General features: G+C 42.9%; 1 protein-coding gene across 1 annotated transcript; it reads left to right on the top strand.

Annotated features, from left to right (window-relative positions):
- The first annotated feature begins 1,861 nt into the window (after positions 1–1,861).
- LOC128751669 (transmembrane protein 235) lies at positions 1,862–13,565 on the top strand. The gene is made up of 4 exons (XM_053852875.1): positions 1,862–2,357; positions 3,442–3,519; positions 6,124–6,261; positions 10,171–13,565. The coding sequence occupies exons 1-4, from the start codon at positions 2,186–2,188 to the stop codon at positions 10,413–10,415; spliced, it is 633 nt and encodes a 210-aa protein (XP_053708850.1). The 5' UTR covers positions 1,862–2,185; the 3' UTR covers positions 10,416–13,565.
- The last annotated feature ends 4,547 nt before the right edge of the window (positions 13,566–18,112 follow it).

Here is an 18,112-nt window from a genome sequence, read left to right as displayed (position 1 = left end):
AGAAGACATTGTTTGTGAGTTGTGCTCCGCTAGTTTTAAAGGGTGTTCAGCGTGAATTTATGTATGTGAATGTACTAGATTAAGGACTTCCTTGCGTGAATATTTTTCACTTTTTGCTTGAAAGTAGCAGCAACTCCACAGTGAAGGTAAGAGTTTTTATCCATCGTAGTTTCTGACGTTAAAGGAAACAATGCCAGCGCTATTATATTTTGGTCGAGCAAACAGACAGACGCCTAAAAAACAAGCTCTATCGTAATGTTTAACTCATTTGCCACGCTGACGATAAACAGGAGTCCACATTGGTAAAGCAAATATTAAAATTACAGAGTGTCGCATACTACTGGCACTTCTAAAAAGCAACATGATAATGATTAATACTGCACATATGAGATCAAGTCAGTGTGAACCGTAGTGCCAAAAACAGAATAAATCACACAGATCCTTTCACACCAAAATGAACAGAGTCGAGATGGCGACCCAAATTCCCACCAGTCGAGCAAAATCCACCCCGATTCTTCAAGTTAATAGACTATTTCACATTTTTATGATGCTATTATCAGCCAGAGCAGACAGGTGTTCTGCTCACTGAAGATGAAGTGGAGAGATGGTGGTGGAGGTTTGGCTCTTTTAAAGGTGATGGAAGCAAATGATCTGCCAGTCTAAATAAATGTGTGTTATACGCTAGTTGTTTAGTTTTCAGCAGCTCGGATTCAAACCAATATGGAGAGGTTCATGAGCATCTGACCGTGAATCACAAATCAGCATGATGAAATTAGCATGTACAGTGGTGCCTCAGTTTTCGAACGTCCCGGACTTGTTATTGTGTATAACGCAGCCTCTGTATGCAGACGTGTCCCGTTAGCTACATTTACTGACTGTTTTTTCTTCATATTGAGGTGTAAAACCTTTCCTGTCTCCGCACTGGACCGTGGTAGAGTGTCACAGGTGCTCGCTCTTGACACCTCAGAGGCTGGAGCACTCACTCCAGGGTTGGATGTCCTGTTGTGCGCTGGAGCTGGGACAGGGATGAGGCGAGTCTGGGACAGAGCGTGACTTGGTTTATGACTTTGTCCCAGCCAAACTGCACAGAAGCGCACATTCAGAGCTGGACACGCACCGGGCACCTCTTCACTTCTGGAGAGACGTCACTCACTCGGCAACCCCTCCCACATGCAGCGGCCACACACATAGAGGAACAGCGCACCTGCAGCAGACACACTACATTCACTCCTACAAAAGCCTCTTTTAAGGCTTGGAACGCATGATTTCTTTTTCCATTCATTGTAATGGGAACAAATGATTCAGATTTCGAACAAAACACTTCTCGAACGGCCGTCTGGAACGGTTCGTGGTTGAGAACCGAGGTACCACTGTACTTTCCTTTGGCTCATTGCAGCTGGAAAACCAGAGGGTCCACATGAAATGTTAAAAATCCAGTCCCTCATGTGTGTCACCAGCCCACTTTGAACAATTCAATATTTTGTTTCTGATTAATATACATATTCAAAAGATTATTCAGATGAAAAATCCATGTCGCTGCATTAACTTTGGTGGCTCTTGCGGCAGCCATGACTCGGTTTAGCTGGTGAGAGTCACGTGTCTGATGGGATTTTTAGGTTCCGGTTTTCGTATGACCATAAATCCTTTATGCCTCTGTGCCATATGGTTTACATATATATATATATATATATATATATATATATATATATATATATATATATATATATATATATATATATATATATATATATATATATATATATATATATATATATATATATATATATTGTATTTTGAATTTTATTTTAAAAGCATTCTAAATCCCAACTAGGTATTTCTAAATGAGTTTTAATTCGATGTGAATCATCCGCGAGTCGTTTCTTTCCGCTCCCGGTTTGAGTTTGAAAGCGTTGTTTTCTCGCCTTCAGGTTGACATCAAGTTGCGCTGCCGCCGCTGCTGGTCAGTGTCTGCTCGCGCCAGATAGAGTCGCAGCCCTCGCCTCTTCAAATCAAGCTCTCTTCATTTATTTATTTATTTATTTCTCCTCCCTCACGGGAAAGCATCACTTCACGTGTCGCGTCCCGGTAACGAACGACTTCAGCGCGAGAGCGAGAGAGAGCGAGGAGGAGACAGGCTGGAGCTCGAACCCTCGTCCCTCGTTCAGCACCGCTGAGGTTCTGCAGGATGAGGTACGAGCTGGTGGTTCTGGCTGCCGGAATCTGTGGTCTGCTCTGCTTTGGCGTCCTCGCTGTATCGATCGGAACTGATTATTGGTACATGATCGACGTGAACAAACCCAACTGCACCGTTTGCGGCGAGCTGAGTTCACATTCTGGACTGTGGAGGATCAATGAAGGTATATCTCTCTCTCGGTGCCCACTTCACTCTTATGTCTTGCTTACTTTTTTTTCTTCTTATTTTGCTATTGTAATGCAGGTATCGATTATTGCCTTTCCATTGCAAGGCGCATTGATCTGTGTTTTCTTCTAGATGAGGTTGCTCATTATCCATTGACTTACAGCACATGGATTATGTAAAACTCTGTTTTTCATCGCAAGTCTTTCACCTCCTTAGGAAATATGGGCGCAAAACAATGCATAGTTTTAGTCTAAATGGCCCTCAACTGCATGCCGAGGCTGTGACTTTTACCAGCGATGGTCTGACAAGGGGCTGCAGAGCTGGATTTTGTCCAGTTTGGTGAAGGTGTCAGTCGTAATTTAGTGCTGGCTGACTACATAATGTGACTCTGAATGCATAATATTAGGAGGTACATGATCATTTAAAGTGGATTGCTGACCATTTTGGCAACAGTTACGTGTTCATTTCCCCGCCGAGATGTAAAAAACTAAGTGGCTCATGATCACAATCTCCAGGTGTAAGTGTTGCTGTCACCTTCGCTGTCTGCTGCTCGTACACGTCCCCTGGCAGCTCTTTTTTTTTTTTTTTCTCAGCCTATCACCAGCGCACACACCGCCACAGCATCAGCAGCATTCATAAAATCACAAGCCCTTTGTTGTGAGTTCATCTGCCACCCAGAACCAATCGTCCTGTGACACACTCCTGAAAAAGGTTGACTGAGAGACGACCTCAAACACCTGTTGCCTCATTTCCATTTAAGCATGGTTTTGGACCTGAAGACAAACCCAACGCTAGTCAACACACCTCTTTTTTTGGGGGGTCGTGGGGGCAGCAGACTCAGTTAAGAGGCCCAGACTTCCCTCTAATTTAATCCTCCTCCTGCAGGAACGCTGTCTTATTTATAGGTCAACTCTTGACCGGCAATGTGTTTCCGTTGCACTGGACATAACAATGTGTTGCTGTGACGGCGAGGGAATGAAAATGAAGTCTTAGCTGTCTTCAAAAGAAGGAAACCATTTCTGACATTTAACAATCCGCCTGCTCTTTATGTCACACCTAACCTTTCCTTTTGATGAATGCAGGGGCAAACAAGAGTTCGGTCATCCCTTTCTTCTCAGCAAACATGTCCAGCCTATCAGAGGCCGAGAGGCACCTTCTTGGTGAGTCATGTTCTCTCCTTGAGCTTCACATTGTCTTTGGACAAATAACAAACCTGAGAATTTGGTGTGAGAGAGGTATCGGATTGGTGTTGTGGTGATGGATGTGGGAACTTCAGGCCGATACAAGTTTCTTGATTCTCAGTTAGTCACAAAGATACACAAAATATTAAAACATTATTTGAATCAGATTTGTGATCAGCTAATAAACAGCACAGAGCACCAATACTACAGGTCCCTAGGGTTTGGCGATATGGACAAAAATGTTATCGGCGATAACAATAATGATCACGATAAATTCATTTTCATTCTATTCCATGTGTTGGACGCTACAGTGTCTCTTGAAACTGTTTTATGATGAAACTTATTAGTGCAGTTTGTCTCCAACATCATAATTTGTTTACGTTTAAATATAATATATGTCTCTGGTAGAACCTGCTCATGTGTGACAGGCTGCTCTGCCAGCTTTATTTAGGGGTTAAATTGAGCCGTCTGTCTGCTGTATCTCATGTCAAGTCGGTGCAGTCTGGACACATTTCATCGATGCTGTTGAAGAAATATTAGAAGTAATGTGAATAAATTATCATTTAGTCATGTTCTATTGTCGAAATCATTATACAAACTGTCAGTCCTTTGTCTCGTGTGATGAAAAACCTTTTCACAATTCTCTCTCCTAAAATGGTTGTTATTCATTGCCTTATCGAAGATTTCACTGATACTTTGACCGCTTTAGAATTTGTTGATGGTCCCTAACTGATGTCGGGTCGTAGCATTAGCGCTGCCTGTGAGAGTTTGTCCTCGATCAGTGAACCCTAATGGGGACGCGGAAGAGGACGCCACTGCCAATACTCCGTCCAATATCGAACTATTTTCACCATGGTGTTTGTCCGAGGAGCCAGCGCTACGGGAGACCTGCATGTGTTGATGTGACGACCACATCAGAGAACCTATGAGGACCACTCCATCTAATAAAACAAACAAAGTTCCAGACACTCAGAGATGATCAATGTTATTAACAAAGGTTCCCTGTATTATAAATAAGTTTAAAACTACGATGGGGAACCAAAGTCCACCACACTCACCACAACTGTCTGTGTCAGCTGTCAAACGCCGTGGAGCTGGAGAGCGCTGCGTGCCGTCGCTGTCTCGTCATGTTCACGAGTGCAGGTCCAATGCAGCGAGGGAGCCGCGTGTTTATCGAATTTATCGTGAGATGCAGAATTGTCATCGTGGAGATTGTTTGGCGGTATATCGTGTACGATAAGTTATTGCCCGTCCCTACAGGTCCCATAATGCACTGCAACAATCGAAGCACCTAACAGTTCAACTCCACTATGAATAATAGATGTATGAATAGGGATGACCCTACCAGAAGGCGTCAGTAGAGAGTTGAGGAAAGTAGAAAAATAACAATGTTGGCTTGGAATTTAAATTGAGTTTAGACGCCTTTTGAATGAGATATCTCTCTCTCCATGTGACCTCCTCATATCATTCTCTATGAACCTACCGTCTTATATATGGATGCTTGTCAGTAACTGGTGAGCCACTTCACACCATTGTGTAAAAACGATGAGCCCTGAAGTAAGCTAGCGCAAAAGCAGCAGCACCTGATGGGCACTTCCAAAACAGCCTGCTAGTTTCTCACCAGAGGAGGATCATTGCTCGTCCTCTGTGTCGAGTGCTGGCCTCAGTTGTAATCACGTATTACGGAGAATCAAGTGCACGGGGACTGAAACAGAGGTCTATTGAGTGGTGCAAGTTTCCATTGGATTTCTGTCGATCAAACCTTGCAATACATGGGTTCAAGGCCTGGAGTCTCACCTCTCTGAAAAGCTATTACACCACTGCTTTTCCTTGCAAAGCGGAGGTGCTGAGAAAATACAGTGCTTTTGGGCAGCATCAGTGACACGAACGAAGGGCGGTGACTCCATTGGGAGGTGGGTTGTGAGCGATTCAGATTTTGCCGTCTGTGTATAGGGGAATAGTAGGCCTCAATATTTGTTAAACTAGTTTGACTTGGAGGTTAGTTTTCTCAGGCTAATGGTGGGGGTAAAACTGCAGGCAAGCATGTGACCTGTGGTGCCAAATCCAAGCTTGAAGATATGATATGAGCATGGCAACATATTCAGCAGCAGCCACAAAAGAAAAATATTGTCTATAATCCACACTAGAAATGCCTCTTCTCTTTGTTTTCTTGAGGGGAAACAAACAATCGGAGCAGCTTAATTCGCACATTGAACAGAAGGAAAGTTATCAGCATCCGCTTTTGGTTGATGAGAATTTGGAATATCTGAAAACAGCCGACTGAGAACTCATAAAACACCTGGATATTTTTGCTTTATTTTGTTGCAGCTCAGCATGGAGCTTTAAAAGGCCTCCAGTTCTAGTAGGGAACTGAAAAATGGTGAGTTTTTAGTGGCCAAGACATCAACAATGCAAGCAAAGAATATCACAAGATGCCATTGATACTGATACTGCCTCACCATCTGGCCCAACCCTGGTGCCTAGAAAAGACTCAAGTCAGGGACGGGAGAGTACATGCTATGTTAGTGTAGCGAACAAAACCTGAACAAGAAATCACTGTCTGGTTTTGATACGTGGTTTCAGGTTTACACAAAGTGGTGGTCATCATCCTGCCCCTCAGTCTGGTGATGCTGGTGTTTGGATGGATCTTCGGTCTCGTGAGCTCACTGGCCTGCAGCCCCAACCTACTGGCTGGCACAGCGTGCTATTTCCTCTTCTCGAGTAAGTCCTGAAAGATTCCTTTTTCTATTTCCCTCCAGCTACATTCCATTCTGTCAACTAAAAAATGACTTTTCTGTCAATCCACTTTTGTATACGTGGGATTTGTATCCTTTCCAGAAAAAAAAAGACGCCTGTAGGTGAAGCTTTGCAGAGGTGGTAGAGGGTGATGTAATTTCAACTCTGCAAATCTTGTTAGTAGGTTATTGACTGGAACACCCTAACGCCTTGTGAGCTCACTGAGGAGCTGAGATGAGCTGTCTTTTTCCCTCCTTTTCCTTCAGCAGCCTGGAGAACCAACGCAAACATAGTCATTAGCTATAGGGAGACAGAGCTCATCACTTCTTCATCCCAAAGTAGGTGCTTAGGACAGTATTCCTGTCAGGAATCTTACAATATTCTTAGTCATATACAAGTAAAATTTAGTTTGCGATAAAGCTAGCTATATATTGTATCTGCAGTATGGATAGATGAAGTGTATGCGTTTTTCGCTCTGTACGGAGGCTACGCCGCCGACTAGTGATGGGTAGCTGCTCTTTCATGACACATTATTGAAAGGTTCATGAAACAGTGTCCTGGTTTCCAGAGGCCACCAGATGGCACTGTCTGCTGTATAAGATTTGGACTTGAACAACTAATTCGATTAAACCTCACATCCTTTCGAACCCAAGAGTGCCATCTAGTGGCCTCGGAAAATGTGGACACTGTTTCACCTACTGCATAACTGTATTATGATACTTCAGCTGCACATCACTGCTACCTATATAATAGGCAGAAGACAAGCACAAAAACCGAGGAGTGGAGGACGTGAGAGAGAACAAGAGTGCCCAGATATTTGTAACCTCATCTCAGCGAGCAAAAGAGAGTTTTGTGTTGTTAACATCTGATGCCAGTGATGGGAAATGACAATAAATTTGGGGGTGCTGCATTGTCAAGGCAGGGGGCACTTTTCGTCAAGGTCCCCCTGACAACATAGCTCAACCTGACTATCGTAGTAAAAGGCTCCAAATGGGCCATAACAAGCAGGTTACGGTTCCCAAATGCAATTTTAAAGCGCTGTAGACAAAACAAGATGGGACTTCAGGAAGTACTGTAAATTAAATAAAAGAATTATAAGCTTTGAAACTTCATATTTGACTTTTAATTGCTCAAAGTGTGGTGTGAAAGATATGTGTCCATTGATGTGTCCCATACTTTCAACATTTTTGCAGTGGGCCTGAAGCCTCAGGCATTTCATTTCTTCCAAGAGAATGATGATCACGACTAGTCAACTAATGAACCCTTTGGCGACTAGTTGCTGCAGCATGTTCGTACCATGTGCGGACCAGGGGACATTTCTGGCCCTTGACTAGATATTCAATTTCTCACAACTGCTAGCATAAAACGTAGTCTGCCGCAGTACTCAGCTACGAAGTGGCAATACATATTGATGCAATACATATGGGATATCGGTCCAATATCGGCTTGAGTACACATATTCATACTCACAGAACAGCCACCATACAACAAAACCGATGGCAAAGCACAGTTTTTTTTATGTCAGTTTATGACTATTTTGTAAAATTTATGTTTGTACTCCAGTGAAACCTGTGGCCGACAACCATGCATAAGAAAAACATACTGAGAAGTGTTGTTATATCTGGAAAAATAAAAACAACTCTAAGTGTTTTTATAGGTAATGACCTACGTACTCGATATGGGTGAGTACTGAAATGCAAGTACTTACTAGGTTTACTAGGTTTGGGGGGAAAAATGGTATCGTGCTACCCTACTGCTAACCATTTGGCAGTCAGTCCTTTGAGGAAGTGTGTCCAATAACTTCAGATGAACCTGAAATTTCTGTTTAAACCCAGATGTTTTTGGTGCTGCTTTAAAAGGACGTCAAATTGGCCTTTTATTAAAACTACTGAAAAACTGAAGCTCTAGAGCAGCAGCACCGGAGAAGTACTTTTCAAAGTGGCTTGTCTTCAGTTCTAAAACCGCTACAACAAATTGGAGCCATTTTTATTTAAGCATGCAGCAGGATGAATCCTGCGCGAACAAGACATTATCTGAAAAAAGGTGTCAAATACGTGGGAAAAGCTTCCCGTCTTGAATCGCCCCTCACCCGGCTATCTGTCAACCGTACTTTAGTTCAGATGCTATTTGTGTTTCCGATAGTGATTGACAGGGGTAATCAGCAACAGCTCGATGAGTACACTCATCATCATCATCATCATCATCATCATCAGCCTTTCATGCTCAATAATCAGTCCTGGTTCGAAATTAGCCTCAATTTGTGGGAGGCATGACTTTAAAACAAAGAAAGATTTCTTAGGATGAGTGTGAAGGGACTGGAAGAGGAGACCTGCGGGTCCATATCGAGTGTGGAGGAGTTGATGCGTGGCTCCTCACATGAATAATTACATGCTTTCATAGATGGGGGTCCTGACAAAAGCCCGTCAGATTATAGTCTTTTATCAAGATCAGAGCCAGTTGAGATGAAACAGGACGGCCGGCTGAGTCAGCATCCTCAAGATGGCGGGTGAATTTCACACTTGGGTATTGAACGCGCACGAGCTCAGCAGGTGTGCCACGTTATATCCCAGCGCTTTTTTTGTCTATTCCTTTTCCAGCGTTATATTTGATCCTGTCCAAGTGTTTTTTTTTTGTTTTGTTTTTTTTTCTTCAGTTATTTATCAGGAATAGGTTTCAGCCCTTCCTACCTTTTGTTGCTTACACCTTTCTGGGTTCTGAATCTTTTTGATCTTAGGGCCCATAGAAAAGTCCAACCAGCATCAGAAGCAGGTGGAAGTCATGTTCATCAAAATTACAAAAGAAAAAAAGGAATAAAATACACTTGATGCAAACTGTTGAGAAAATTGGAAGACCTGAATAAAATTTGGAATAAAATCAATATAATAAACCTACTCTAAATATCATGAAATAAATATCATATATTTTAAAATAACTATATTTTTTTAAACTCCAAAGAAGTTAGAAGTAAGTTGCCATAAAATTATGTATGTATCTATGTATTAATACATTTTCCAAACTGCTTCAACAGGTTCTTTCGTGAGCAGTTTTTACTGTTGTGGGCACCATCACTTTCATTATCATTTTTTCTTTCCAAGAACTTCTCCATAGTTGTTTACTATCACAGATTTGCAGCTATCAAGTCAATTCAGTGACACACTACTGCCACCATACGTGGCTAATGTGTTAAAACTGAGCGTCTCGCGGCCCAAAGGTGTAAAACAAAAAACTTTTAGGGGTCCACTGGGGGGGGCGCTTGCGGCCCAACCATGGGCCCTGGACCTATGGTTAAGAATCACTGGCGTAAGCAACATGTTTTTCTCCTACGTTTGGGATGACTCTAAACTTCTAGCGCAAAAAAATGAAGTCCAACTTCCACTCTGAAACTTGACATTTTTCCCTTCTGAAAATGTCTTAATCTAGTCATTCAAGCTCGAAGGTACTAAACATTTTGAGAATTTAAAACGCCTTAAATGCTAGTGTCAATGCCCTTTTAAAAAAATAATAATTGAGGTTAACGTTTGAAATGATTTCATGACAAGCTTGTCCTTGAGTAGTGCCACAAGAACAGACAGTTCATATTGCACTCTGTTAAATCAGACCAAGGCTGGTACACAGATCAATACACAGCCGGAGGTGTCCAGATTACAACTGAGAGGTCCAGACTGTCAGCCCCCAAAGGTTTGTTATGGTACCAAGAAAGAGCGCCGGTAATGGACATGAGGTTTAATACAGATGCTGGGAGTGTTTGGTGTCTATCAAATCAAGAGGCAGAGGAGGTGAAGAAGAGAGTGGACCGGGTGATCTGGGACTGAAAAGCAGCAGACGGGGAGCCACACTGTGTCAAATCATCATTTTGAATCCAGGAAAGTAGCATCTGTTTTCTGTCCGTGCCAGGTCTCTTCACGCTGATGGGGGTCAGCATCTACATCAGATACTCCCACCTGGCCATGGAGGAGTTCCAGCGTGTGGTTCCACCGGAAAACTTGACCTTCGTGAACGTCTCATTTGGCTGGTCCTTCTGTTTGGCCTGGGTTTCCTACAGTCTGGAGGTGTCCACTGGTCTGCTGCTCATGCTGGCGGCCAGAATCACCCAGATGAAAGGGCACCTCGACTCAGGTGTTTCTGTCGCCATGTTTTAGCAGGTCACAAGTGCCTTCCTGGCAGCTGCTTGCTTAGTTTAGAATCATCATGCAAGTTGCATTTTAAAGCAGGTGTATTGAAGTGAGTCCAAGTTGATTTTTATTTTCAAATGTCTTTTTTTAGTCGAGTTTTCCTTGTGCCAAACCAGCAAAGAAAATTACAAATCAGATGCCAGAAGCGGCTTTGTATTCATTCACTTGCTTTTCGTTTCCATTGTTCGTGGTAGCCACACAATTGTGTTGTCTGATTGAGAGAGTATTTCAATGTATTGTAGGTGAGCCAACTGTTTTTGCCAGACTTAAAGCAAAAATACCGCCGGATGTTCCAACACATCAACGGCACAATGAAAAACACAATTGAAACCTAAAAACTCTTCATTCAGTTGCATTTTATTCTCCATGAATCTCTCAGTCAGCAAGTCTTTAAGTAGAGTGGTACCTCGGTTTTCGTCCTGGAATTCATACAAATCAGAGTTCGAACAAAAATGTTGAGGTTTTTTTGCTTCAAATTTCGAACAAAAATCCAGAACTCGAACGCCCCCGAAAAAAGGAAAAAACACAATGTGCGCGGACCGATCAGCTGACCCACGAGGCGCTTTGTTATTGTGTATAACGCAGCCTCTGTATGCAGACGTGTCCCGTTAGCTACATTTACTGACTGTTTTTTCTTCATATTGAGGTGTAAAACCTTTCCTGTCTCCACACTGGACCGTGGTAGAGTGTCACAGGGGAGGTGCTCGCTCTCAACACTCCAGGGTTTGATGTCCTGTTGTGGGCTGGAGCTGGGACAGGGATGAGGCGAGTCTGGGACAGAGCGTGACTTGGTTTATGACTTTGTCACAGCCAAACTGCACAGAAGCGCACATTCAGAGCTGGACACGCACCGGGCACCTCTTCACTTCTGGAGAGACGTCACTCACTCGGCAACCCCTCCCACATGCAGCGGCCACACACATAGAGGAACAGCGCACCTGCAGCAGACACTCTACATTCACTCCTACAAAAGACTATTTTAAGGCTTGGAACGCATTGTTTCTTTTTCCATTCATTGTAATGGGAAAAATCGGTTCAGATTTCGAACAAATCGCTTCTCAAATGGCTGTCTGGAACGGATTGTATCTATCTAGAGCGTCTTCAGGTGCAAGGGGCGGAGCCTAACTAACCACTTCCACATCATCCAGCAAACTTTACACAACTTTCCCCTCAAGGAAGTGTTTTCCTTGGGAGTCATAATCCTAAATTGGTTTCCCCATTAGTTTTTCATGAAGTATTTGCAAACCAAGGACAAAGAAATGTGAAAAGAAAGGAAAGAAGTCGCCCTTTATCTCTGCTTTGTTCTCCCTCACCTCAGGGCGGGGGGAAGAGAACGAAGCAGTTCTGCCTGCTCAGATATGGAATTCACTGCCCGCGATTCCGTCAGTTTAATTGAATTCTGTGGCGTAAAAAGGAAGGCAGAGATAAATAAAATTTATTATTAATTGTCAGTAGCTGTTCTCCCAGGTACAACTTCTTGCTGTTTATTGTATTCACATTGCTGCTGTACTGTCATAGCCATAGCCATAATGCCATGGGTGAGACACTGATCCACGCACTGACTTTCAAGGTCGAATTCTTCATACATGTAAAGGGTAAAAAGAAAATTGTAGGATGCCCTGAAAGTGTTTTTGTTGTTCCTCAAGCGTCTCAGATTTAGCAACTTAGCGACCAAATTGATTCAGTGCTAGCATAGCTTTTCTCCGCAACTACTCACGCCTAAGAGTGACACCAAAGTCAGCCATCTTGGTTTCGCCTTCAGTGCGTCACGTAAAAGAAAGATGGAGGTCGGTGAGAATGCTCCTCCCATGCACACATCCCAACCCTGACCCCTCCTTTGTAGCACCATGCTGCGCAGAAGGTTGACTTCAATGTCAATATTGGTCAATATATGATGGTCTCCCAAGATCACTGTAAAATGTGACAGCACATGTTTTCATACGCAAAGAGGTCATTTCACTTTCCCTGCATTGTTTCTCTTGAAACTCAGCTTTGGCTTGATTGTTTCTTTTCTGACACCAAAAGCCATTTTCTTCAAATTTAGCAACTAAGTGTTTACAAATTTGGCATTAAAGGATTGGTGCGTATGTCTAAGTGGCTGTGAATAAACCAAACACACCGCTCTAATGGGATCTCCTGTGACAAGGACCATTCAAGTGTCCGCTCCCTCATCTGAAGTTGAAGCTTTTCGTTGTCTTTTTCGGATTCATGTTATGCCCTGTAAGTGCCCACTGATCATGTTCAAACCAATCTAGTGGTTTCTGTGATGGGTTCCTCATTTCCACTAATGGTCTTTTCCGGGAATGTGCCGCTCTCATGTACTGTACTGGGGTAAACACAAACTTTGTCCTGTGCCTATGTGACATCCTTTAGGTTGGCCTCGCTATAGGAGTATTATTAAATAGAAATAAGATTCTGAGCTATTCAGACAAGAGGGGCTGCTCATGAGCAGTAATGGAGCGTAATAACAGTATTTTCCCCTCAGATACATATAGAAAAAAAGTCTGGAAATGAATGACAAATGCAGCAAAACTTCACAGGAAGGGTAAAATTGCCACTCAGTGATTCACAAATTCAATCCAAGTGTATTTCTGGATGGATGACTGCACTTTGAAAAGGATGACGTCTATGCTTTCACGCCCAAAGTCAGTGGTTGGGGTGAGCCATTAAATGGCACACTTTTCAGGCTGCATCTAGTAACTTGGTTGGTAAACAAAGCATTTCAAACAACCGTGTGTTTCCGTCATGGTGTATTCATCTGCGTCTGCAACGTGGAAGCCTGACTTCGGCGTCACTATAGGACGCAACAGGGCACTTTGTAACACAAGTATATCACGGCATGGGAGTGATTCTTCTTTTCGTCTTTCTGACTCCATGTTTACTTCCTTGAAAGCAGCGAGGAAAAAGATCCGCCAGAGCCTCATTTTGTTATCTTACCGCCGCAACTCAAAGCCGAACTATACAGCAGGGGGGGAAAAAAACATACACCGTAAAAGTCCGCCTCATGCTTGTGCTGTTATTCAAACACATGCGGGGAAATGAGAACCCAACATGAATGCTGTTGCTGCTGTTCATCTTTGTTATCGCAGTGGTTTCACAAGTCTGTTCATAATGTGACTGTCCTACGAAATAAAGCACTGTCTTTAAAATAAAACTGCTTCTATTCATCTATAATTGGTTTAGGGGCTGCAATATTTCGAGGTGAGCACTTTAAAAAAAAGTACCGGTACATAAATGACTTGGACTTTGCTGAACTCGTCGCACAAGGTTGGGAAATGTGTAGCTTTCTTCACAGTCCTTCACGAGTACTCCTCAGTCGCAGCCTTGAAACGCGCTGACTCAGCAGTTCATTCAAAAGACCTCACTACCGAGATGCAACATAGCAACAGCAAATACTCTCTGTCTTGCTGCTTTTATATATTAAACCTGTTAAACTTTTATGACGCCAAATTATTCAATCTTCCGCGGCAGCAAAGTTTTCAGCAAAGCTATCGCTCTTCAAGTTATGGCCTCGCCCTTGACAGAGCGCCGTAACTTTGACGTAGACAACCTCAGGCCTGGGGTTTTAGAATTTATCGAGGCAACATTTTTATCGCCTTGCTTGGGAGGAAATTTCTCCTTAAATCACCGTCGTACGTGGTTTGTCGTAATTAGATGACAGGCGAGTGGAGTCGCAGAGAGTCGGCGGGTTGGCGGAGTGTCAGCGCTAGGCAGTAAAAATAGGCTTGGTTCTGGAGTGGAGCGGAGTGAAAAGGAAGCAGCCGACGACTGAAGGTTTTTGTGGGTTGCCAATTAAAAGGTGAGAAAATAAAGCGTTAAGAAAGGTATTATGTGCAAACCAGAGTGAGTGAGTCACTTTCGTGGTTAAATATGCAGCTAAATCGCAGCACTAATGCTAATCCTTAAAGCAGGAGTGAAAACAGTCATTGTGTTCTGTAACACTGGCTACTCTAATGAAATGTTTTACACTCTGAAAGGTGCAGATATCACACACGTTGGTGTCCAAGGAGTTTTTATTTAGAGGACCTGCCTTTCACTTTCATTTCCTGCTTATTGCCGCTACACTGTTATATGACTTTTCGCTGTCCTTTTAACAGTCTTTACCAAGAATCTCATGTAGGATTGATTATAGTGGAGCATACACTCCTCAGGGCTCAAGGAACAAGACCTATTGTGGGAAAATGGAAACAGTCTGCACTGCGCAGAACAAAGGTGACGCCGGTCCAGAGACCCAGTTAATGCCCTGGCGTTGGTGGAGTCTTGAAAAAGAAAACACCAAATTCTTATCATAGTAATATTTATACAGTTATGATGAACAATTGAAACCCTGAGAAAAAGTGTTTCATTAGTTATGCTATATTGTTACATATGTCTATGCTAACAATATGACTTTTTGGACGTTTTGGTTTTCACCTCCGCCATGGAGGTTATGTTTTTTGGTAACTTTAGTTAGTCAATTTGACTGCATGTATTCAAAGTAACTTGAAAAATTATGGACGAATTTGGATGGAATGTTTTGGCACTTACAGTGGTGCCTCGGTTTTCGAACGTCTCAGAGTCCGAACAAAAATTTCGAGATTTTTTTCCTTCGGATTTCAAACAAAAATCCAGAACTAGAACGCCCCCGAAGAAAGCCGGAAAAAAACATAACATCAGCTGACCCACGACGCGCTTTGTTATTGTGTATAACGTAGCCTCTGTATGCAGACGTGTCCCTGTCAGCAAGTCTTTAAGTAGAGTGGTACCTCGGTTTTCGTCCTGGAATTCGTACAAATCGGAGTTCGATTTTTTGCTTCAAATTTCGAACAAAAATCCAGAACTCGAACACCCCCGAAAAAAGGAAAAAACACAATGTGCGCGGACCGATCAGCTGACCCACGAGGCGCTTTGTTATTGTGTATAACATAGCCTCTGTATGCAGACGTGTCCCGTTACTAGCTACATTTACTGACTGTTTTTTCTTCATATTGAGGTGTAAAACCAATCCTGTCTCCGCACTGGACCGTGGTAGAGTGTCACAATATTATGTAAACATCAACCTTCTAGTAATTACTTAAATGAGTCAATTGACACCTAAACTATATGTGTATTAACGGTTATCACGCAGCAGTTTGCTAACGTCGGACACATGAGAAGCATCTGCCTTTTTACAGTCCAGACAGACATTACAACATAAGTTTAGCTTCTCAAACTGAGTTTACTTTGGTTAAAATCGGCTACATTTATTAGTATTATAAGCATTTGTGCATGCATGGAATTATAATAATATATACTGGAGGGCCAATGCAGTCAAAGCAATTTTCCCACACAACTCTGTCTGTGGATGCTCTGGATGCTCATTTCATATGATTCCCGCATCGCAGGCGTATTGCCATGAAACGCATGTCTGTCGTGTTCATGATGGAATGCTCCCATTCTTTTGATGTTTCTGATCGTGGTGCTGATGCAGCCGCAGCAGATATTTATCTGTTCCCGTTGGTCGCCCATCGCCATCATCATCTTCGGCCCCCAAAACACAAGCGGCAACTGACTCATTTTATTGTTTATTTTTGTCGACAAAAAATAAATATCAGAGGTTGATTCACTTTAACTGACTTGATTGTATACTGTGCTTTTTAAATTCAAATATTCGGTTCCAGAAAACATTTTAATAAGATCCGCAGATCTGTTCGCCTACGTGACACTCAGCTTTCTCACGCAAATCTCTCAAACCAGAGCGTGTGTGACTGATGTGCTCCTTCTATTATCAGGAATAAGGCATGCAAGGGAAACTGTCTGCAGGTGAAACAGAGAAACACTTCCTTTCTGGTCAACAGGTTCCTAAGATGAAGACTATAATAACAAAGGGAACCTTCTCACTTGTCAGTCTGTTTCTGTCCATGATTATAGAAGCGACCTGAGGACGTGAGGCTCCAAACCAAGGAAGCAGGTGGTGAAATCATATACTGGAACTTCATTAAAGAGACAGGATCACGAGGCTTCATGAAACAGTGTCTTCGATTTCAGAGCCCCGAGGAGGCGCTCTTTGCTCTAAACTCTTGGATTTCAACCACCATTTCAAAGAACACTCACATTATTTGTAAACTGAGAGCGCCATCTCCTGCGCTCTGAAAATGGGGACACTGTTTCATGAAGCCTCATCACTAGCATCCAGGGAACAGTTTACATGTCAGCCTCTTGTTGAACACAACACTTTTTGGGAGGTGTGAGTTGCCAAACAGGAAGGTTCTTTTTGGAAACAATAAACTCACCTCCTCCTGCTGGTAAACGGAGGAGCTCCCACTTCCTTTCTGTAAGACTCTATTAGCCATATTGTTAAGAGTATATTTACTCTTTTTACAGTGGGTAACTGGCACTCCTTGAACAGGAAGTGAGCAGAGTTTGATATGAGTCAACTGATTAGCTAGTGGATGCTAATAAAAGGTGCGACTCCACTTGGCTTTTCCTTGTCGACATTCCCATCTTTCACTTAATTCACTTAAAAAATATTAAAATATTAAATATCAATATCATTTCAGGAATTTATAGTACTCTATATCTTGAACACTGATTCAGTGGGCCGGATTTGGCCCTCGGGCCTTGCATTTGACTTGTCACTTAAGGGGCTCTCACCAGAGGAAGTTGTGAGCACATTGGACCTGTGGCTAAAGGATGTTGGTGGAGCTGTGAGCTCAGCTGCTCAAGTGCCCGACTGTCAACAGGCCTGAAACCAATTCACACTTGCAACTCCATGCATTTGAGCCTCTGTTTTCGTCACTAGGCCTGCAGAGGAGGACGTGATGTTTCCTGATGGAGTGGTCTCATAAACCCAAAGAGGGACCGGCTCCCTGGAGGAACCTGTGTCCCTGCCTTTCCTCTGACCTGGGAGACGCTCTGAGAGTGAAACAAGCTCAGCCAGCACCAATAATAATAGGGTCATTCACCAAAATGAAGGTGTCACGGATGTCTTCATTTGTTTTCAAGCAATAGAGTCGGCCGTTGTCACTGATGGAGAGTGATGGCTCCAAAACAAACAAATGCGTAAATCGTGTCGCTCACTGAGGCATCAAAATGCATGAGGATGTTGGCAGGGAAAAGGAGGCTTACGCTGGAGCAATAAGCTCTCGTGCTCTCACTCTGCTATTCATTTTTGACAGGCTGGCGTCAAGCAGCTGTTTATTACTCCAATTCAGTTAGCATCTTTGCGCGCTCATAAGACAGCAGATTACCTAGCTGCTCAATCATGTCGATACCGTCTCCATCTGCTTCCTGAACACTGTTTATTACAATGGCATTTCATGATAAAAGAGGCGACAGATTAGTCCGATTTATTGAATGGGAAACCTGCGCAACATGAGACTGAATCTCTAACCATTAGTCAAAAACAAAGTCATATTGCAGCTCATATTCTATCAGGAAAAAAAAAGCTTAAATTAAGATACTCCTTAACCTGAAACTGAGAAATTACATCTGTAGATGGCGCTATAGCTAACGTATTTCTCATTAGAAGTGTCTTGCTTGTGAAATGTCACGACAGCATAATCCCATATTCCACTGCGACAATCAAAGGAAAAAACTGCATTTTAACCAGTTATATTGGGCTGCAGGGTGATACAGGAAATATTTGAGTCATGGCTGTGTTAGGAGTCAGACCCAGTCGCTGAATTGTTGAAGGTTCACAGAAG

Source organism: Synchiropus splendidus, chromosome 19, assembly GCF_027744825.2.
Source record: "Synchiropus splendidus isolate RoL2022-P1 chromosome 19, RoL_Sspl_1.0, whole genome shotgun sequence".
Lineage (NCBI taxonomy): Eukaryota > Metazoa > Chordata > Actinopteri > Syngnathiformes > Callionymidae > Synchiropus > Synchiropus splendidus.
The sequence above is the reverse complement of the archived record's forward strand: the minus strand, read 5'-3'. Positions and strand labels throughout refer to the sequence as shown.